The sequence below is a fragment of the Brassica oleracea genome, chromosome C2 (assembly GCF_000695525.1).
Source record: "Brassica oleracea var. oleracea cultivar TO1000 chromosome C2, BOL, whole genome shotgun sequence".
Taxonomy (NCBI): Eukaryota; Viridiplantae; Streptophyta; class Magnoliopsida; order Brassicales; family Brassicaceae; genus Brassica; species Brassica oleracea.
The window spans coordinates 41209517-41232492 of record NC_027749.1 but is presented as its reverse complement, the minus strand read 5'-3'; the positions used below and the strand labels follow the sequence as shown (position 1 = coordinate 41232492).

The following is a 22976-nucleotide window of genomic DNA, read 5'->3' as shown; positions in this document are numbered from 1 at the left end:
GTTGTGGTGGTGTGGGGATCGAACCTGGCTCTGATACCAAGTTTATAGAAATGGACTGCGTTTATAATGGGTTTAGAAATTACTTGGTATCATGAACATGAACTCTTAAAGGAATTAAACTGTTGGCTTGTGACCCATCATCAAAGTGACAAACTCATTGAGTAAACAACGATGGAAGCAATTGGGGCAAGCCGTAATAGGCACACATTGGTGGCAATTGATTTCTGGTGTCATCTTTGCTTGTGATTGATGGTACACCTTCTTCATGTGAAGCTCCATTCCCTTCAAAGATGTCCGAATGGTACTCCAGATAGTCTCAAGAGTGGCTACACCATGTTCATTTTTGAGCTTTGTCAAATATTTCTTTCCTTTTTCAGTTGTACCCAAGCTCATCAATAGAACACCGTAAATGAATCTGGCTTCCTTATGTCCACGCTTTGCAGCTACACCGGAGATGGTGCAAACCAATGTAAATCTTATTTTTTTCAAAGTATTCAACTATACCTTGCACGTAATGAGCATCCACGTTGTCTCTCTTCAAGCAACTCTCCATGAGACTCTTGTAGTACTTAGCTCGACGTGGCTTCTGGATCAATGGCTGGAGATTAAGATCCTTGGCTACAAGGAAGTTCTCAAAACCTATGTTGAGCTCCTTGCAACTGAGGCTGACGTTGACGTAATCCACCGGTGAGGCTACACCAACTTTGCTACAATGAGGGAAAGCATGTCGCTTGGCATATTGTTTAGTCTTAGGACGTTGGGATTTGGATCCATGATCAGAGATTGCAGGTATGAGTTTTTTTGGTTTTCGTGGTGTTAGTGAAGATGATGGTGATGCTAAATATTTATAGGAACAGATGAGCATATGTGACTTTTTGGTTTACCTTTTGTCTAACTTAAGATTACGGATTGAAAGGCAATTAGATTGGTAATTTTAATTGTTGTAGTTAATGTATCAATTATTATTTCAGTTACGAATATGTGAATAATTGGTTTTTTAACATAGAAATAAACGGCTCATTTTTCTTCTTTTATTGGAAATTAAGTTTTTAACTTTTCTCAGAAAATAAGCTTGAACTATAATATTTTACATAATAATCTTCTAGCAGTTGGCGAATTCATTTAATTAATCAAACTAAAAATTTTATTAGAAGAAACATGGTTGATTATTTAAATTCCAATGTATTCCGATGAAACTGGTTACAACCTGGCGATTAATTTTGTATATCATAGAACGTATCAAAATAGTTTCTATCAAGGTTCTAAAAATCGGTCTAGGCGGTGCCTAGGCCCCCGCCTAGGCGGCAACTCAGTCCTATCCGAAACGATTTTCTTAAAATCCGATTTATACCGATTTATATGACTCAAATTGGATTAAAATGTTCTAAATCGGTTAAAATTGGTTAAAATCGATCTAAAATTGTATATATATATTAAATTAAGAAATAATATTATTACAAATCTACAAATTTGTCTACTTTCTTCTGTTTTGTATATCTAATTTTGATAATTCATCACAATAATTTTATAATTAAACTTAAAAACTAAAATATGTCCTATAAATGTATAAAATATATAAAATAAATCAATAATTTGCTAACGCCTAGGCCCCGAATAATCCGCCTAGTTGCTAGTCTTCTATAAAGCGCCTAGTTACCGCCTAGCGATTTTTAGAACATTACTTTCTATATTCATCTGATTTATGTAACTAAAAATTGAAAATATATGTGACTTTTGGATCAATTAATTTTGTATAACTGTTCAGGCGTTTAGTATTTCTTATAAGAACTACTTTAATTCAGTATTTTATTTTTTTTAATTATCAAATTAGTCAATCATGGGCCAAATTATCTATCATGTCTGTATTTCTTTTTAAAAACATAATGCATCGGAAAGTCCCAAAAGATGGACATAAGATAACTATTTGCAAACAGCTATTCTTCAAGTTTTCAAGCAGATATCTAACCTGAACAAAAGAACTTCTTCTACCCTGAACAACAACAGTTTCAAAGATAAACAACAATATTGATCTTCCAAAAGTCTAACCACACAAAGAAAGTAGAATACCACTTGTACATTTTGAATCAAGTCAAGCCCGTCAACGATTTATTAATACTCCAAAAGGAGATAAAATGTCTGAGAAGAAAGTAACGACAAAAGGAAAAGTTTGAGAGTCTATTTAAAAAAAAAACCAAAAAAACTGCAGACGGGCTGATAGGAAGAAATACTTCCAACTACTCACTGCTAAGCTTGCGTTTCTTCTGAGCTCCTTCAACCTCAGGTGGATTCGCTTCAGCATATTCCACACCAGTCCTGTTTCCCAAAACAGATTGCCCAGAGGATGAGGCTGCCAAGGTTACTTCAGCTTCACGGTTTGGAAGGATGTTGTCATCGTGCTCCTGTGATACATGAGTGTAGTTTTGAGAAAAAAAATGCAAATACTAAACATATTGAATTGTAAAAGCACACAACCTTTCCACAGGTTTCCAACGTGTTGTACTCAGTGATGGTGGAGACAGTGAATGTACGGTGGTTGGGTGTAAAGTTGAAGGGCGTAACACGGATCTGAAACACAAACTCCTTTCCTGCTAACTCTTCAAGACATCTTGGGAGCTCATCACCTTCACCGTTTGGATCCTGGTCAGAGTGTGATAAAAAGATTAATTACTTGAAAGCCAAAAAAAAATGCTAATGTTTAAGGAAAAAAGAGAGCACCTCGTCCAGGGCAAGAACATCGGCCTCCTTTCCTGTAAGATTTGTCATTAGAAACGCACACAAAGGCATACGAATACCTGCTCATCGGAGTTGGAGATAAATGCGTTGAGCTCCCCTATTGAGACAGGTTCCTTCCTCTTGATTCCTTCTAGAGTGTCCACACAGGTAAAAGCTAGAGATGATGCAGCTCCGACACTGCATTTAGTATGTTTTTGTAACATTACGGATAGAAGAAATTTGTTATAACTTGAGTATGACGTATGTACCTGCTGAGGAACTGTTACAGATAAATAGAGGTCAGTACGTGGCAGTAGCAGATTGGATAAGGAGGATTATGGTGTACACGACACGTGGCTTCGTGTGATTGGAAGAGAAAGCTTGTTACAGAATAAAATGGACTCTGCGTCGTCTTCTTCATTCATCAAGAAAAATATGAGAGTTTGTTAAGGGTCTTCTTCTTCCTTTTAGGGTTCTTTGTTAAGAATCTTTCTGTAATTCTACTTTTGGTTCAAACCTGGAAAAGATCGTTCTAGATCGGGGTCTTTTGCAATTGAGCTACCGATAGGTGTTTTAGGAACGTCTATTCGGATTTATCGGTTTGTAATACAGATTCTTCTGTATCAGTGGTATCAGAGCCGTCGCATCCTCGGATAGATGGCAGGCGTGGAGTTTCTGGTCTTCGATGGTGCTTCCGGTGACTTGCGTCCATGGATTTCAGCGTTGGAAGATCAATTTGCGACTGATGATTACTCGAATTTGAACAAATTAGCTTTAGCGGTGTATCTTATCGGAGGTAAAGCTGAAGCGTTTGTTCATCATCGACAAGAGTCTAAGTATTTCTATACTTGGGACGATTTTAAGAGTAGTTTGCTACTGAGATTTGGTGAACGTGATGATCCAGAACGGATCAGATTGCTGGCAGAGAGGGACAAGTCGGTTCTGAATGGCCGAAATAGTGAGACTATCAAGAACACCGATGCGATTCAAGAAGTGAAGGAGCACATCGTGAATCTTGAACCAAACGAGCTGCATCAAGAAGAATCTGCGCTAAATGCAACTAAGACTAATGTGGATCAGGAGATGGAAGTGGTTTGTTCGATTCAAGATAAGATTTTGCTTGAAGAGATTAATTCAGTTCTGGAAACTGATGGTGTTCATCCAAGGGAAGCGATTCCAAAGTCTCAGGTACTGGTTTCTTCAACAAAGTCTGATTATGGTGAAATTTTGTTCAAAAGCTGCAGTATGAATAGGATAACTGCGAACCAGATTGATTTGGTGAAGAACATTGAGTGTTTTGATGTGGCTTGGCTCTTTAGTTCAAGGAATCTAATGGATTCAGTGAGGGTAAGGGATGAGTTCTCTAAGAGTCTGTCAGATACGGAGAGCATAGGTAATGCACACCAAATGTATGATCGAAAGTCTCTAAGAGCTACAAGTAGTGAGAAACACATGAAGCAACTTAAGTGCTGGAAGTTCAAGTTCAAACGAAAGAAGTTAACAGGAACCAGGCAAAAAATTGAACAACACAAGCTCGTGATTTCAGTAACAAATCTGGGACAGAACGAGAAGAGGTTCAGTGATCTTGCTGACAGGTTGCAGAAGGCGAATACTGTGAGTGATAGATGCTCCGGGGTGCAAAATATTCATGGGGCTGTTCTATGGTTCAACTATAAACAAAAGTATTCCATGAGAAACCTGTCTCTCATGATGAAGTGCAGTAAGAAGAAAGAGAGGTTTGATGTGATTCAAAGGCTTAAATAGATGAGAGAAGAGCTCATGTTTGTTTTACAGGAAGCAGGACGAAGATATGACATTGCAAGATCTGCTTCAGTAAGATATGGAGGAATTCAAGATGTGGAGTCTACATTTTCTCAACTAGAAGGAAGCTATGACGAGCATATGATGCTCACTGAAAACGTTGGGCCCGATAACAGTGATGAAGTTGTGAGCTGTTGGATTTCAATTCCAGTGACAAGTCTTAACCAGAAAGAGCCAGAGAGGTTGATTGGTCTTGTTGATACGGTGCACAGGAGGGCAGTGAGTCAAGATCAAGTGTTATATGCAGATTTGTCTTCGGACAATATGACGTTGGTTCCTGATGTTAATCTTCAGAAACACTTGATGCTACAGCAAGTTTTGGTGTCTGACTGGAGACTTAGAAGGGGGAGATTTGTTACAGATAAATAGAGGTCAGTACGTGGCAGTAGCAGATTGGATAAGGAGGATTATGGTGTACACGACACGTGGCTTCGTGTGATTGGAAGAGAAAGCTTGTTACAGAATAAAATGGACTTTGCGTCGTCTTCTTCATTCATCAAGAAAAATATGAGAGTTTGTTAAGGGTCTTCTTCTTCCTTTTAGGGTTCTTTGTTAAGAATCTTTCTGTAATTCTACTTTTGGTTCAAACCTGGAAAAGATCGTTCTAGATCGGGGTCTTTTGCAATTGAGCTACCGATAGGTGTTTTAGGAACGTCTATTCGGATTTATCGGTTTGTAATACAGATTCTTCTGTATCAGGAACTCTGTTATTTCTGGGAGTTTGGGGTCAAAAAAGAACGTTGTTCCTTGCGTGGAGTTTAGATACAGATTACCTAGCCAATTTAAATTACATGTCAACTAAAACTGTATATATTGCACAAAAAAAAAAGAGGATTTAGGATGAATCAGAAAGCAGAGGGTCCTAACCTCCAAAGAGTTTTGGATTAACCGTGGTTACCAACATTACAGCCTTGGATTTATCCCCTGATTTCAAGAGGCCCCTGAAGGTCGATGCAGCCTCATCCCACAAAGTTAGGTACACAGTTACATTCCTGTGTCGCAAGCAGAATATAATCAGTTTAAAAACCACAGAAGCACCAGACAGCGAGTAACTAATAAGCAATAAAGGTGTGTTCTGTAGCCATGATTTACGCCAAAGTTTTTTCACAGCAAATCTATATAGAATACAGTAGGTTGTGTCTAAAAGTAACTGTAAACTACACAGGAAAAAACCTCTAACAATTAACTACTAAGTCATAACGCAGTAGCTTCAAATCAAGTGCTATTTAACAGATAACCTATAGTAAGCATTACAAAACAGCCTGAGATCATAACCCATAAGCCAGAGAAAGTGAAAAGTTGCTTACGGCTCAATCAAGAAGCGAACCACAACTCTGGTGGTGGCAGAATCGTTGCTCAGATCAGACCCCTGGACAGATCGGATTTCACCAACAACATCTGACCACAAACAAACAAAAGTCTCAAAAATAGAACATCTGACCACAAACAAACAAAAGAATCAAAACACAGCAAAGAAAACTAAACATAGTTGGGTGGGAGGCGAGTTTTCACACATTATTTAAGCAACAGACTCACGACAAGACAGTGTTGAGTGGAAATCTATATACACAAAAGACTGAAAACAGACCTGGGAGCTCTAGGTTGGTGTTTGCTAGCACTTGAAGTTGGTCATAACGCCTCATCATGAACCTTTCAGACTTGATTACAGGGGCGTCTGTGTGGACCTCACCAAGGCGTGTAGACGGTAGGAAATGAATCAAGAACTGATGCTCCGTCACCTTGTACATGTGGGCAACCTGTGCAACTTCAAAACGCTCCAACCTGACAATACAGCCAGCTTTTAACGATGGTCGGTAATGACTCGCCCGATTCGCAGGGATGAAAGCGTGAATAACCGAATCCTGTAACAAAATAAAAATCAAACTTTAATACTTCACCGATAAATCTATATAAACTACGTTATACAGAACACGTACCATTTCGTCGAGGAGTAACAGTGTAATCCCCATAAACTCGCCGTTCTTATTAACGTTGCGTGAATCCCAGAACCGGATTAGGCGAGCAACAACAGACTGAACCGTCCTTCCAAGTCGAAGAGAGGCGAAGGTGGAGTACTCGACGGCGGCGTGAGCGATCTGAGCAGCTGAAGAAGACATCTCTGCGGCGGCTATGGTGTTTATCGGAATATAAGGTGGAGAAAAAGGGGAAATGAGAGATACGATCTACAAACATATATATAGGTGGATCCACATGGGTCATTGAAGACGAAACCGTTTCAAAATTAAAGATCGTGAGAAGAGTCGAAGAGTTCGATTTTGTGGTCGTGGTTGAGTATGCCGGAAAGGGAAGAGACGTCGGAAGGATCTGGATGGTTTATAAACGGGAGGCAGTTTAAAGATGTGATAAAAACGGCAAGTACGGCGTAAGGAAACGGCAAGTAGTTTAGAAGCTAACCTTACCTGGCCCAATAAAAAAGGAAGCCAGGGGACTTCGAACCCGTATTCTCAAGCTTTACTATGAGCGGGTTATACCACTGGGTCAAGTAGACTTTAGTTGATATAGCCAGAGCGACTTAAGTTCTATACGGAAAAAAAAGTTCGGCCCCTTTAAAAAGTGCTGACGTGTCGCATCAGGAGTGAACAAAGTGCCCTATTATTATATAGATTTTTTGTGATGAATGAAAACACTATCAACTTTTTATAACATTCGTTTTCATGGGAATCTCAAGCCTGCATCTTCACATTGACTAAAACACACACTCAACTCAAACAAAATACGACTCCACCAATGAAAAAAAAAACAGTAAAGACTATACATAGAGAGATTTGAAGACTCTCAACCAAAACCACACACGCAAATGTTATTGTTTTGGGGTTTGGACTTTTTCATAAGCTTGCCTACCAAAGATGAAACCACTCTCTTTATCATAAGATACTGATACTGTCGCTATCTAATACCAACAATCAGTATTTTCTTCGATAAAGAAAGAGTGAGGAGAGATCACATCTTACAAAGAGAAAGGAAGTTTGACTGTGTCCATTAGTCATCACCAAAGTACTTCTCTTCAGCGTCAAGGCCAACCTCTCGAAGCCAATGATCATCAAGATTCTCGTCATTGTCTATCTTTGTGTAATCCAAATGCTCATGATCTTCTCCTGATAAGAACTTCTGCTGCATGATAGATGTGAACTGTTCCATCATCTCTTGCATCTCCTCCGGCGGTAAAACTGTTCCCTGCTTGTTCTCTGTTCCACCAGCCTGAAAATAATCGAAGGAGCTAAAATGTAAAAGAGGGTTTTGCACCACAATTGAATAAACCAACACACACAGCAAGAAACACGTTACCTCCGCAAGGCTTGAGCTAGCTCCTGTCTGCTTTTCCTCTTCTTCTTCTTCGTCTTCTGTTTCCACTCCTTGTTCTGATTCCTCTTCTGACTCCTCCATCTTCTCATTACCAACCCAATCACACTCAGCAACACCTAACCTCTGCTGCTCTTCTCTAATCCTAGAAACCAACGCAGCCTCCTCTGCCCGTCTCATCAGAGTCTCTGACCAACGTTCTCCAGGCCTAGCCATGTTCCTACTCATCGAATCCTGAAACTTCCCGACATACTCATGGTGTAGATACGGCTCTCTGTCTCTCATAGCGTCCTCAGAGAAATACTGTCCTTCTGATACAAGCTTGTTCAAGTAGGCCAGTCTCCTATTCCTCACAGCTACGGACCTCGATTTCAGCTCCTCTGAGGTTGGACTTATCTTCTTCCTCAGGTTCTTCAAGTGCCAATCAACCTCGTAGTCATGTTTCAAAGCATCAAACGCTAGCAATTCGTCTACACTCAGCTGCGTTCCATAACGCTCTGAAATCAAATCAAAAAGCTAAGTCTCAATAGCAATTTCATCTACACTCAAACATGATCCACAAACGCTATGAACGAAAGCAAACGATTAAAATTCAGTTTCCGAAAATCAAAACTGCGTTAGGGTTTATTCAATCTAAATTCATACAGTTCCGAAGCGATATAGAGAAGTCCGTGTTATAATCGAGAATTTACCAAGGAAAACGGCGGGATCACGACGGAGAAGGTCTAGGAGAATGGATTTACGTTGGTCGGAAGATGCAGCGGTTGATTGGACGGCGCGTGGGAAGTAGAGGTCGTCGATTGAGGAAAGCCTCGCCGCAATTTCTTCCGCCGCCGCGTCTTTCAGTACTCTTCCCTCCATCTTCTTCTTCTCTCCCGTTGCTTCTCTATACCGGAATCTGTAACCTGTGTCAATCTTCGCGCTCACGTGCTGGTCTCGTGAGAAGACTTCGGCGGTGTTAATTTGGCACCTAAATATAAGGCCCATTGGGCTTTCTCCCTTGTACCTCGTTGGTGTCAATACATATGTTAGGATAATAATTAATTATACAACTTAAGACTTTTTTACTAATTTTAAAATTTAAATTTAAGACTTAATTAATTATGATCCTAATGTGTGGTGCTATTTTTTTCTCTAAAGTCTCAATAATCTACTAATTCAATTTTATTCTTTATCATTTACTATTGAATGTTATCAAATCTATTAATCGGAAATTTTATAGCTTTGCCAACAACCTAGACTAAAAGAGAAAACGATAGATAGTTTTCATTTGTTATGTTATTTTACCTAAGTTTTGCATTTAGACAGTTCTAAAACTTTGTCTACATCTATCGTCCAAGCCATAGACACAGGTGAAAATCTCACCCATGGATTCCTCCCGTTCCATCTACAATTCTTTATTTTCCTGTGAAGATTAAAGTTATATAATATGACGTTTGAGGGCTTCATACATGAGCTTATGGCCGACGCATATTCCCTGAGTCCCCACCCGAACAACCCCTTTCTTATATTTATAGATCAGACCGTCCAGCTTCCATGAAGCTCACCGACTCATGAAGGTAACACTCCTAAAAACCAACAACAATAAAAAAAATTGAATAAAAATTGGAACTTCTTAACCATGTTTAGATCAAAGTTTTCTTGCTTTCTCTATAAAATTTGCACAAGTCACTTAACAATCTTGTGTGTTTCCCATTGGAGTCTAGCAGCGCAAAGAGGTCATCATCTTGAACAGTAGAAGAGACTTGCTTTCTGCAGACTATTATGCGATCAGGAATGTTTAAATGATATAGAGCAAGATGAAGTTTTCCTCACCTGTTAGTTTAAGTTGGATAGTGATGTTAATCCCATCAACAGTATATATCTGCATAGAAAGGAGAAAACCCAGAAAACATGAAACCTGCATTTTTTCATTGATAGAAGATTAAATTAGAGCTTCAGAGAGTGTTGTACATTTTATTCAGCTGGGGGATTGATATTCCCTAATGCAGAGAAAGCTCCACCAAGTGTAACAATCATCATAACTGTACTCGCTTATGAACTGTCATGTTTAATGGGTTAAGATGAAAGAAACAATCATGGTGACAAATCTAAATTGAGTTTTAAGATTAAAGATTCTGATTCTTACTATTGCAAGACTGATCAGAGGTCAGATGGCGAGAATTAGTGACTTCACACGGATAGTCATAGACCTTCTCAATAGAATCCCAGCTGCACTTTATACTCAGAAGAGAGGAGAGACATCTCCTATCCCATTTTTAACCGTGCACAAAATCAGCTACAAGAGGAATCCCATCTTGGATCAAAATAACAAACATATAAATGGAGCTAAGACATAACAACAGCTCAACTTTGTCGCATATCAAAGAACTAATGAGTTCCTATTGTTTACTCTTCAAGAGGGGAGAGAAATATCGTACTTCAAGGGTGCAGAGCTTCCTTCTGTGACTGGAACATTAGCGTAGCCAGCGATCTCCCACTTTTATTTTGCATATAGGATCAACAGAGAGAATTCACAGCCACATCCCAAGAACAATGTTCAAAGAAAACTGTACATAGGTATAGTGATGGATTGTACATACCCGGAGCAAGGCGGTGCGTACTTGCGTGTAACATCTTGTGTTGAAACATAACCAGACACAATACTTAATTAGTCTTAGTCTTCATATCTCTGTCATCATTGTCTCCATGCTATCAGCTAACCACACATGTAAAATACACAGTAATGTTACAATCATGTTTGTTGCCGCTTAGCTCCTTATAGTGTTATAAGCTCGTTGAATAAAGAGCTTCTGAGAAAACCATATAACAATACAAAATAGATTAGCACTCAGAAGGCAATTCATTTTCTTTAGTGACAATTCATCAAACTATAAACACTTAGTTATTAAAATATTTATAAAACCATAATTTATAAGCAGAGGTATAACAGAGCTTCAAGTTGAACTTTTCATTGACTTATAAAAAGCTAAAATTTAGGCGAAGATTGGAAACCATTACAAACAGTTTCTTCTAGAATGTTATTCCAGTGCCAGTAAGCTCTATCTGAGCCGCAGAATATTATACCCGTTCTACGGGCGTATCCTTATCATCTGCGCTGTGGCGTCAGTCTTTCGTTCACTCATGCCGTGCCTTATCTTTCGGTAACGTCGCTGCACATGATTCTCAGGATGATCCCGGTATGATATGGCGTCGACGGATGTGGATCTGAAATTGGGTACAAATATTGTTCAACAGGGAATGTTTATGTGGTGGTTGTACGGACGGTGCTTTAACGGCTGCATCTCGTCTTGTTTACTGATGATGTCTGCCATAGTTTGCAAAATATTTATGAGAAATATACCAAAAATTAATAACCAAACAAACCAAAAATAAAAGCAAAGAGCAATAATGAAACATCAATCGAAGAACTTAAGCTAGAATCATAAAACGTTAAAGGAGACTGATTTTGGGTTGTAAGGAATGGAAGGATGATGTTCAGGGAATGAAGATTCACCTTTTTATACACAGAGATTCACCGACTGAAAGTGAAGGGAGATGCATTGAATTCAATGAGGAATCATTAGTGGGATAAAGGAGTTAAGATGGTCATTGATGAGAGGAACATCAAGTCACTCCAAACGACACCAACATCAATTTCGCTTACATGGCTTAAAGATATTCAGTCCAAACGACACGAACGAAAGTCCAAACGATACGAACAAACATTCACTCAAAATATTCGCTGTTAAAAGTCATCTCCCATTCACTTTATGGAATCTGAAGAATAACATAAACCCTATAAAGGGAAAATAATTGTTGAAGACGAAGAGAGAGAGATGAATCTTATATTCCCAAAACGACGTTGTTTAAGCGTCTTTGTGTTTCTCGTAGTTAGACTGGGTTTATGGAGGACAATATAAGCCCAAAACACAACGAAACCCATATGTATTGCAGACTTGACTTAATGAAACGATGAGTTTCATGGCCTGTGACACGTGTCAAGCTTACGGGAGCCGATTTTATGACGTGTCCGTCTACGTGGCTTCACCAGGAGTGAGGAAACTTAACTTTATATATATAAAGATTGTACATACAAGCATAATTTTGTGCCTGAATACTACAAAATTACATTTAATTTTGATGTTAATATATAATAATGATAAATGAATTTTTTATATTTAGATATCAAATTTTAGATGTATGCATATATTATATATATGGCATATATCTTAGTTTTTTGACTTTTTCATAAGGTATATACATAACGAGAAACATATATCAACTTAACATATATGCATCTGAAGTTTGATGCACGCATATATTATATCATCATATATGATATATATTCCTTAGAATATCAGCTTTATAATATATATATATAACTATGTGATACACATCATAAACACACACACACACACAGAGATATATATATTGAAAACTCCAATCATCATATAAAATGACTAAGTCCGTTTTTTGTGCTGTCTTTATCATCTTAATTCTAGGTTTGTTTGATGTTTAACCATCTTTAAAGTAATCTATTGTTTCTGCTGCAAAAAAAGAAAACTGATACTTATATGTTTTTAAATGATGTTTTTTTACAGGATTTATGGCGAATGAGATTCAAGGACAGCTAGGAAAGCTGTGTAAAGAGCCTTTACCACAGACAGATTGTGGTGCCGGCTCATGTGGTGCTCTGTGCCGTCAATTAAAGCATGGAACCGGCCACTGCCTTCGGGGATCCGAAGGAAAATATGTGTGCTTCTGTTATTTTAAATGCCCTTCTTGAATTTTTGTTTCACTCTCTAAAATGGTATCTCACTTTAATGATAAAATGAAAAAAAAAGCATGCTTCTGTTTTTTTTTGTAAAATCTTCTTCTTGAATTTTTGTTTCACTCTCTAAAATGGTATCTCACTTTAAAGATAAAATAAAAAAATATGAGAAAGAGCAAAAAAGTATAATAAAAAGTATCTCATTTGAGAAATTACCAAGGTTTTTGTTTAAAATTTTAATTCTGTAGGTTTTATTATAAATTAATTAATATTATAAAATATTAATATTTTAGGAATAAAAATTATAATTGAAAAACAATAGATATGCTGTAAAATGTATTTTTCCCATGATTTATTAATTAGTCAGTTACTAGATGTTTCTCCGCGCATACGTACATAAATATTTTATAATTATTTATTAATGCATGCATTACTAATTAAAAAAATATAATGATAATTATTATTTCTGTTTTCATTTAAAAATGCTTACAAATTATAAATAAAATTGAAAATTTCTTGGTACACTATATTCATTACAGAGAAATAAATCTAAAAATCACTCAATATTTTTTTCAATTATATAAAATTAAGAATTATGTACCTTACCATGATTTAACAATTCATCAGTTATTGAGGGATATAATTAAAATAAAATAATCTAGTATGACTTTTATTTTCTTAAAATTACAATTAAAAACATGATTTAACAATTAATCAGTTATTGTGACATAAGTCTTACATTGATCAATAATCAATTCTCATCTTTCTTTTTTTTTTGAGAAAGAATCAATTCTCTTCTTTCACACATATGCTTTAATTGATCAACTAGATTTTGACCCGCACACCTGTGCGGATGTATTTAAAAAAAAATATAATGCTATTTGATTTTTATATCACTATTTAGGGTTGGGAAGAAAACTCAAATTCGAAGAATCGAACCGATCCTAATCCGAATAAGTAGTACTAAATCCGAACTGGAATTGATTAAATATCCGAATTATTCAAAATTTTGGTATTTGAAGAACTGAAACCTAATCTGATCCGAACCGAAGTATTTTGGGTATCCAAAATAGATTTATATACTTATATATATATTAATTATTTTTAGATTTAATATATATAAAAACATCCATAATATATATGATACTTTTTAGTTCGCTTAAATGCTTGAAAATATATACAAATAATCAAATGTAAATATCTTAAATAGTTAAAATATACTCAAAACTCCAAAAATAATTAAATAATTATTAATTCTCTATCCAAATATTTAAACCAAACCTATTTAAATTGGTTATCCAAATCCGAACTAAATCCTCAAAGATCTGAACTGAACACGAAATCTCAAAAAATCTAGAAAACGAACCCGAACGCCCACTCCTAATCACTATTATATATATATATATATCCTATATGTGTCATCATAGATTACAAAATATGTGCTATCATATAATTAATCGTATTTTATACGTACCATCAAATAAGTTTTCTTATAATTAATAATATTTTATACGTAAAATCAAATAAATAATCACATATATTATATTTTAAAATTTAATGTGAAATATAAAAACCATAATTTAAGTTGGTGTTTGAAATTAGACTTTGTATTGTATTTTTCTTATATATATTGAAAACATTTTTATAATAGTTATTGAAAATATGTTAGTAAAAATCAAATTTTGAATATATGTATATTTTCGAATGAATTTTTGATATAAATCAATTTTAAATTATTGTTTTGATTTGAATATATATATCAAATAACATAGACCAATTACTTTTTAATATAATGTAATGAACTTCTAATTTTTTTAGTAGCATAAGCCCATTTTTATTTTTTCTAATTTACTGTTATCCATGTTTTCAAACAGTACTATTTTTTTAGCTACTATCCATATTGTCAAACAATCTCAATGTGTACTTCACTTTTAATAATATAGATAGATAGATATCTAAACTATTAAACCTGAAGTACATTTATTACTTAACATGATTTTTCCTAAATAATTATAATTCATGCCACTGTCTTAATAATAACTATCTATCTAAAACAGTGTTTTATTATTTTTGTAAAGACGTAACCGTTTTTAACGTGACTTCCGCATGGTTCTCTTTCACTATGTTTAAAATAGATATTGATGTAGTAATTGATTCCAGAGCAAGGAACTTCTTTGTTGTGATGGTTCTCTATATACATTAACTCACTACACGTAATATATAGTTTACATAATATATTGACCAAAAACGAGTTATTTAGTTTTCTGTGTACATTGACTCATTGACATTTTATTGTTTTCACATCCAAGATCAAGATCAAAATGGTTTATAAAAACCATTTTTGTTTATATATTACACATAAAATAATTAAAAAACGTAAGTTTCAGTAGACAATCGGTTCGTATATTGTTTCAGATAAAGTTACACAGATTTATTAATAAATCAAGCCTAATTAGATATCAAAATATAAATTAACAAATTGTTCAAACAGCCTAAAATATGGAAAACCAATTTAAATTTCTAACATATTCCTAAAATATAATTGGCTAAGGAAACAAACAAATCAAATAATTTGTATATATATTAGGCGTGATTCACTCCTATACTACCTTCCTTTTTATAAATCTTTAGGAATATATATACTATATGATAATCCGCACCTTGCGTGAAGTGAATTTTAAAAATATGTTATAAGAATACATATTTTCTTATCAATAACCTTTTTTTTTACATTTGATTAGGGATTCACATTCTGATACCATTTGGTTCGGTTAGGTTCTATTCCGCTCGGATCTTTGTGGGTTCAAATCTTTGCAGGTTCGGTTTGAGTTTAGGTTCAGATAACCCATTTAGTTCAAAAAAAAATTAAAGTTCATATATACTTTAAATTTCTCAAAATCTAAAAATAAAAATAATATATAACATATACATTTGAATAATGTGTGCCAAAATACTTAAACTTAAGATAGAAGTTGGTTTAGTAATTTATAGTTGTTTTAAATAATTCAAAATATAAGAAAAAATATAAGAAAAATATAAAATATAAAATTATATGCTTAGAGTGATTGTTTAATTTCTTTTAATACTGTAAATAAAACAAAAAGTATGAAAAATAACAAAATTGTTATCAAATATTTATTATTTATAATCATTAATTGTGATATATATGTTAATCATATTAGGTAATTTCGTCGTTTTTATTTAAGGAAAGAATAGTGAATATTCTTTTGTACACTACTAATTAATTTGATAGTTAGTTTAATAAAAAAATATATATGTTTAGATGAACCAACCTATTTTTTAAAAAATTCTGAGAATCATTCTCATGATGTCACGTGACTACAAAAAAAATATTATAATGCTTCATGATTAATTTATAGTAGATATATATGTATATATATATATCGATTTCATTTATATAATAAATGTATATTTTCAACAATATCAACCATACAATCTCGCCATATCTAAATATTAAAAACGAAATTAATCAATATTATAACAAGTTTAATTTTGGTTATTTAAAAGGTTCGTAATTAGGAATATTGTGATCGATTTATTTAACCGCACAGGCGTGCAGGTCAAATTCTAGTAATCAGTTACAGCACAAGTCTTCGGCTAATCGTCTTCGTCTTCCTTTTTAAAAGATAAGGCAGAGACCGTCACGCTCTTTCATCTTTGTCACTTGCCCATCTCCAAATTTTCCCTGGTTTTCTAGACAAAGAATCAGTGTGAATATTACTTGTTTTCCTTGCCCAAAGTTTCAAATTTTAGATGCTTGCATTATGACATAGATATAGTTAAATGCGTGCATATCTATACTATTATTTATGAAGTGATTTTGTTTATTTGTCATTATTTCCATGATTTTATGTAATTTTGTTTACTTGTCATGCTTTAATTAGGTTTAAGCTGAGTCACTAATTTATTAATAGTTTTTTCTGAGTATATAATTTATTAATTTAAATAATATAACTATAAAATTTGTAACCAGGTATATAATTATTTTGATATTGCTTATGTGTAATGTTTTCCATGATTTTAGTTACTTTTGCTTATTTATCATATTTTAATTAGGTTATACAATAGTCATTAAATTATTATTAGTTTTACCTGAGTAATTACTTTATTAATTTAAATAATATAACTATAAACTTTGTAACTAAATATATAATTATTTTGATTTTGTTTATTTGTCACGTTCTCCATGATTTTACTTAATTTTGCTATTTTTCATGTTTTTATTAGGATTTAGCTAAGTCATTAATTTATTATTAGTTTTCTCTGAGTCATTAATTTATTAATTAAAATAATATAACTATTTCAAAATTTGTAATTAGATATATAATTTTTAAATAAATTTTGTAACTTTGACGAGTTAGAACCAATTCTTATTATTTTGTTTTAAAATCATATTTGTTACTGGTAATTTTAAATTATATTTGTTACTGGACGTGGAACATAGTCTATCTTTTTTTTTGAAACACACATATCATTAATTAAAAGATGGGTTAGTTAGGAGCATTAACAGAATCCTCAACTACCAATGGTTCAAATACAAGCTGAGCATTTTTTGCTAAACAACCAGCAATCATGTTCTTCTCCCTAGGAATCAAGCCAAAAGAAACATAGTCAAATTCAGAAACAATAGAGAGGATATCCGACGCTACGCAATGGAACTCTGCAACTTAAATCTCAGCTTTTAAGAACTTAATAAGGTGGGCAAAATCAGACTCGAAACGCACAAATCGCATCCCCAAGCTTCGACATGTTAGGGCAGCTTCCCTAAGCGCCAGTCCCTCTGCCATTAAGGGAGATCCCACAAAGTCAAGGCGCTTTTGAAAGGACCTGTTTTGTGGGGAAGTTAGAAGAGTCCATCCTAGCCCTGCAGAGGTTGATGACGACATCCATGTCGCATCCGACCTTATAATTGTAGCTCCACTCGGAGCAAATGATAATATAGTTTAATGATAATATAGATAATGCATAAGTGATATTTATCTTAGTCTATGTTGTGTTATAGTTATAGTAGTATGTAAATGCTAATACAAAGAATTATGATGCCGACTTTATCTTAATATCCATCTTAAAAATGTATTATAATTATTTGCCAACTCTATGCTACGATATTATATATTCTCATCATATGTTTGATGGGAATACACACAAAACTTACAAAACTTCATTTTTAAATAATAGGATACACTTTCAAATGTTGTCTTTTTGAAAAAAGAACCCCATTTCACTTTTTCTTATTAGAGTTATTGAGTCGGGTAAAGATTACTATAAAATCAGAGTAAAGGTGTTGATACTTTAGAATCATGAAAAGGTCAAATTTGTTTCAATTGAATTGGTATTGATGCCGTTGTAAATATATTAATTTATTTCATCTTTGATTCACATTAATTATATGATTTGGTGTTAGTCACTTATTTAAAATTTAATTTGTAGGAACTACGACTCATGCTTCTATTGAAAAATGTTCATTTGGTGACTTGTTTTTTGGTAATTTTCTTTATACGTTATCTCAACGAGATTCTTTTATTCTGCATAATTTCACTTTCGGTGATTATACCATAAAATATAAAAAGACTCCTAAGATTTTTAAGATAAATTTTTATATAACAACCAAAATCATACCTTGTAATGATTTTCCAAAAGAGTCAACAAATAACGATTTCAAAGAATTTAAAGAAATATAGGGACGTCAATATGAAAATGAATTTTTAGTCGGTATATTTTCTATATCATATTTTATTTTTATTGTTGTGTCTTATTTATGATATGTTTGTTCACGAGTTTTTCTTTCTATTGTTTTGTGTTTTAGATATCATGGCGAAGTTGTGAATGTTGAACTTTTGAAATATCTCATTGCAGAAGGAATATCTTTAATTAAGTTAGAATTGACTATTTGTGACACAATGTAAATTTTTTCAGAGTTTAATTTAATTAATATTGTTATATTTTTATGACATGACACCAATTTAAATTTTTAATATAACATGTATATTGAGTCTTGGTATGCAAACCAAGTATCGGATTTATTTAAACCGATCATCAAAATCACGGTGATATGTATTATTGAGTTTTATTCAAGTTCTCTCCATAGTTCTATGTGGCCAAGAACATATACTAATAAAATAGAGATATTTTTAAAAAATTGAGTGTGTTTGCACTTAAACCAGATTTTTTTTTAAAAAAATAGACTCTTTAATATTAAAAGAAACTCATTTAAATTGAGATTCAATTTCTAAATAGAAGAAGCATGTATAAACAATAAGAAAAAAAAATTCACACAATAAACAATTGAGATTTGGTTAAAAAGACAGAAAAAACACAATAAATAATTTTTATATCTAATTAAATACAATAGCATAAATATAAAAATAATATTAAACTAAAATTATTAAAATATATATTAACTCGCACAAAGTGCGAGCCAACACCTAGTATTTATATATATAGCATATACTCTTAGTTTTTGAATTTTTCATAACATATATACATAACGAGTCAAGGTTTATATAGCATATATTTACATGTATATATAGAATATATTTACATGTGGAAGCACCGTTATCTATTGTTTAAGGTTTAAATGCTTATACACCCAGGCCTGGGGTTCGAATTTCAAACTAAGCAATTTTTTGCAAATTACAGAAAATCTAGGTTTTAAAAAAAAACATCACGAGAAACATATAGCAACTTAATAAATCTGCATTTAAAGTCTGATAATATACGTAAATGGAAATATGAGCTTGATGACGATATATAAATATGTGTGTATATGATTTACCACTACGCTCATTCTTTTTATATTTTGAGAACTCCAGCTATCATATAAAAATGATTAAATCCATATTTTGTGCTATCTTTATCATCCTTATTCTAGGTTTGTTTGATGTTTTACCATCGTTAAAGTAGTGTATTGTTTCCACGGCATGTGCTAAGAAAAAAAAAAAACGTTTCCACTGCCAAACAAAGAAAATACTTATATCTTTTTTAATGTTTGTTTGACACTAGGGCTAATGGCGAATGAGGTTCAAGGAGACATGTGTGGAGAGGTTTTACGACAAGCAGACTGTGGTGCTCAGGGTGCTCGCTCATGTGGCGCTCTGTGTGGTTATCTAAAGCGCGGAACTGTTCACTGCGTCCGGGTATCTGATGGAAAATTAGCATGCTTCTGTGTTTTTAAATGCCCTTCTTGAATTTTTGTTTCACTCTCTAAAACGGTATCTCACTTTTGAGATAATAAGAAATGTAAAAACACGATAAGAATTTTTTTTTTAAAGTATCTCTCAAAATTTGTTAGAAATTCGAGTGTCATATGTTGTTTTATAGATGATTAAAATCTGTTAAAAATAACCATTAATAAAAAATATTAATACTTTAAGGATGAAAACCTTTAATTGAGAATTCCCCAATGAATATGCTTTAAAAATATAATTCTCCATTGAGAAATATAATTAAAAATAAAACTAATTTGTTATGACTAGTTTTCTTGAAATAAGTATGAATCGTATGACATAAGTCTTACATTGGTCAAGAATCAATCACTCTTCTTTCACACGTATACGTCTATTTCCCGTTACGCGATTTCTTCGTCTTCCATTGTGAAAGATAAGGAAGAGACCATCACGCTCTTTGACATTTCCCATCTACAATTTTTCTCGAGAAATAATCAATGTGAATGTTCCATTTGTTTTTCCTTACACAAAGTTTCAATCTTTATTCTCTCTCCTCTCCTTGAGACATGAACTGTATGTTCTTGTTCAAATCCAAGAACCCAGAAGAAAAGGAAAAGACAGAAGAAAAGCACAAAACTCAACTCCAGAACTGAGGAACAAGAGCCAAACGCCGTCGTTTAATCTCCACAGGCCGAGATCTTTGCCTTCTCAGCGAAGTATCAGAGACTTGGATACAGAGAGAGAACAGAGTCTTAGAACATGTTTAATGGGGTTATTACTAAGAGGTTGTTAACTAAATATAAGAAACAGTTTCTTAACTTTTAATTAAAAAAGCTAAGAATCGGTTTCTTAAATAAGATATTTAAGAGCTTATTCTTAGTTTTTTTAGCTAAAAACTAAAAGACGATTTCTTATATTCCGCTAAGAACCCCCGTTAAACATGCTCTGAGTGTTTTCACTTACGTGCATGCTTCTGTTTTTCAATGCTCTTCTTTAATGTTTGTTTTACTCTGGTTTTCTTGACAAAGAATCATGTGAATATTTAACTTGTTTTCCTTACACAAAGTTTCAATCTTTCTTCTCTCCTTACAACATGAATTTTGTCTGTTCTTGTTTATATCCAAGACGACAGAAAAAAAGGAAAAGTATCAGAGACTTGTATACTCTACTCAGTCCTGTTCACCACATCCAACATCGTGGCAGCCTCGAGCTCACCATACATATGTGTCTGGTCCTTGCTACACACCTTCTTAGATCCTCGATTCTGGTGAATTTTACCATGTCACATCCGACCTGAGTTTCTGACAATACAATCACCATTTTAAGGGAATGAGGTGATTAATCATGACATGTGATAACACACACTAGTCTTGGATAATGTTCTTTATTCGCAGTAAATTGTGAAAGAATATAATATTTGTTACACAAACACATGTCTAGAGCATCACCAACCCGAGACTTTATTTTAAAGACAGTAAAACTTCAAAATTCTGGTTAATTACTTCAACCATAAATCTTCAAAAAAATCTTTAAAAGTTTATTTATTTACATTATAGTTTTTGATATTAACAAAAGTTACAAATAAGGATAAAAACTTTACAAATATATATAAAACATACATTTAATATAAGGCAATTCTCTCAAATAGCCATTTTTAAGTTTTTATCACAAAAATAGTTCTCAAAAAATAAAATGATCAAAATAACATTTTTTTATTTTGAAACTTTTAATATTTATTTTTTATTTTTTGATATTTGAAACTCCATCCCCAAAACATACTCCTTAATTCTAAACCGTAAGTCTAGATTAGTTAACTCAAGGGATATAAATACATCCTTTACCCTTTAATAAAACTTCTTTTTGTTATTTTGCTTTTTAAGAGATATTTTTGAGAAAATAAACTAAAAATGCTATCCAAAGAAATTTCTCTTTAATATATTATACAGCACACACAATATTACAATATTATATAACAAAAGATGATATACATTTCATGTATAATAAAACAACACACATACACATAAATTTTAGAAAATTACATATAAAATACCAAATTCTCAAGCATTGTTCCTGTAATACTCTCATACAAGGATAAGACCTGCGCCTTGCGCATGGTGAATTTATATAAAAATTATTTAAAAAATGTTGTATAGAAAAATACAATTTATATTCTTGATCGAATTAATATTTTTGGCCCTTAAATTTTGTTTTTGTTAATTACATAATTTGTTTATTGATGAGCTGATCCCAATTTTTAAAATATTTCAGGTCAAAAGATCACTTATTGCATAAGAACCTAACGTTTAGGCCGAAGAATCTCACTCATGCCTACTATTTGGTTACAATGAAACTATGTCAGCTCGGTTTTATATCATGATTTATCAATTTTAAAAGTTAATTATGATTATGAAAAGTTTATGTTCACGTGCCAATCCTATCTATCTTCACATTTTTGTGTCGTTTTTCATTTTGGTTATTGTGTGATATAAATATTGATTTTTGAGATTATTCTCATCTTTCGTTATTTAGTTTTGGCATAAGATTTAGAATTGGCATAAGATTTAGAATTTTTTTAAGATTTAAATAATATTAAAGAGATACATACTTAGGTTAAGATCCGTGCCTTGTGCAGAATAAATATTTTATATTTATTATTTATTTTATGTTCTTCTACATATTATGAAATAATTAAATAATAATTATATATTAAATAACTAAGAAATAAATTACTATTATGTAATAAATTAGCGTGCACATATAAATCAAACGACCGCTCTTGTTTATTCGCAATCATTTTAGGGTAAATAAATCAAAACAATCAATCTTATCTATCGTATATGATATATAATTAAATTAAAACGATATTAACATAGATATATAGTATAATTTTAATATGGATATTTATTAAATGAGGTTTCTACTCATATGATTTTATGATTATTTGCATATTTGTGTAACAAAATTTTAAACCAACGATTTTTTTAATGTGGAATGTTTAGTGGTTTTAATAATTTATAATCATTTAAAAAAACAATGAAAATTTCAAAATTAAAATATTAACTTTTCAATATATGTTCAACGCGTATATCAAAATGGAAGTATGTATTTTCATATGATGTATAATTTAATTTAAACGATATAATATATATATATATATATATATATATATATATATATATATA

At 32.8% G+C, this 22976-nt stretch overlaps 2 protein-coding genes and 1 long non-coding RNA gene across 3 annotated transcripts; all 3 read right to left on the bottom strand.

The window, feature by feature from the left end:
- Positions 1 to 5395: 5395 nt before the first annotated feature.
- On the bottom strand, positions 5396 to 6650 carry LOC106324251. The gene is made up of 4 exons (XM_013762251.1): positions 6471 to 6650; positions 6122 to 6395; positions 5841 to 5931; positions 5396 to 5525 (listed from the first exon to the last, which is right to left on the bottom strand). Exons 1-4 carry the CDS (start codon positions 6648 to 6650, stop codon positions 5396 to 5398), a joined length of 675 nt encoding a protein of 224 aa, XP_013617705.1.
- A 710-nt stretch (positions 6651 to 7360) lies between these two features.
- LOC106324840 (coiled-coil domain-containing protein 97-like) lies at positions 7361 to 8858 on the bottom strand. Its single transcript, XM_013762829.1, has 3 exons — positions 8547 to 8858; positions 7840 to 8351; positions 7361 to 7752 (listed from the first exon to the last, which is right to left on the bottom strand). The coding sequence occupies exons 1-3, from the start codon at positions 8839 to 8841 to the stop codon at positions 7534 to 7536; spliced, it is 1026 nt and encodes a 341-aa protein (XP_013618283.1). The 5' UTR covers positions 8842 to 8858; the 3' UTR covers positions 7361 to 7533.
- A 774-nt stretch (positions 8859 to 9632) lies between these two features.
- LOC106326272 lies at positions 9633 to 11621 on the bottom strand. The gene is made up of 7 exons (XR_001267188.1): positions 11351 to 11621; positions 10921 to 11161; positions 10437 to 10552; positions 10275 to 10333; positions 9983 to 10132; positions 9808 to 9895; positions 9633 to 9718 (listed from the first exon to the last, which is right to left on the bottom strand). It is a non-coding gene; the product is annotated as an uncharacterized LOC106326272 (long non-coding RNA).
- Between the last annotated feature and the right edge of the window lie 11355 nt (positions 11622 to 22976).

Bases quoted from the DNA above. Each gene is read 5' to 3' on its own strand.
- LOC106324251 (XM_013762251.1), bottom strand. From the start codon at position 6,650: ATGTCTTCTTCAGCTGCTCAGATCGCTCACGCCGCCGTCGAGTACTCC. The intron at 6,396-6,470 runs GTACGTGTTCTG...ATTTTGTTACAG, and splicing joins TGTTACTCCTCGACGAAATG to GATTCGGTTATTCACGCTTT. The intron at 5,932-6,121 runs GTCTGTTTTCAG...GTTTGTGGTCAG, and splicing joins CACCAACCTAGAGCTCCCAG to ATGTTGTTGGTGAAATCCGA.
- LOC106324840 (XM_013762829.1), bottom strand. From the start codon at position 8,841: ATGGGCCTTATATTTAGGTGCCAAATTAACACCGCCGAAGTCTTCTCA. The intron at 8,352-8,546 runs GTAAATTCTCGA...ATTTGATTTCAG, and splicing joins TGATCCCGCCGTTTTCCTTG to AGCGTTATGGAACGCAGCTG. The intron at 7,753-7,839 runs GTAACGTGTTTC...GATTATTTTCAG, and splicing joins CTAGCTCAAGCCTTGCGGAG to GCTGGTGGAACAGAGAACAA.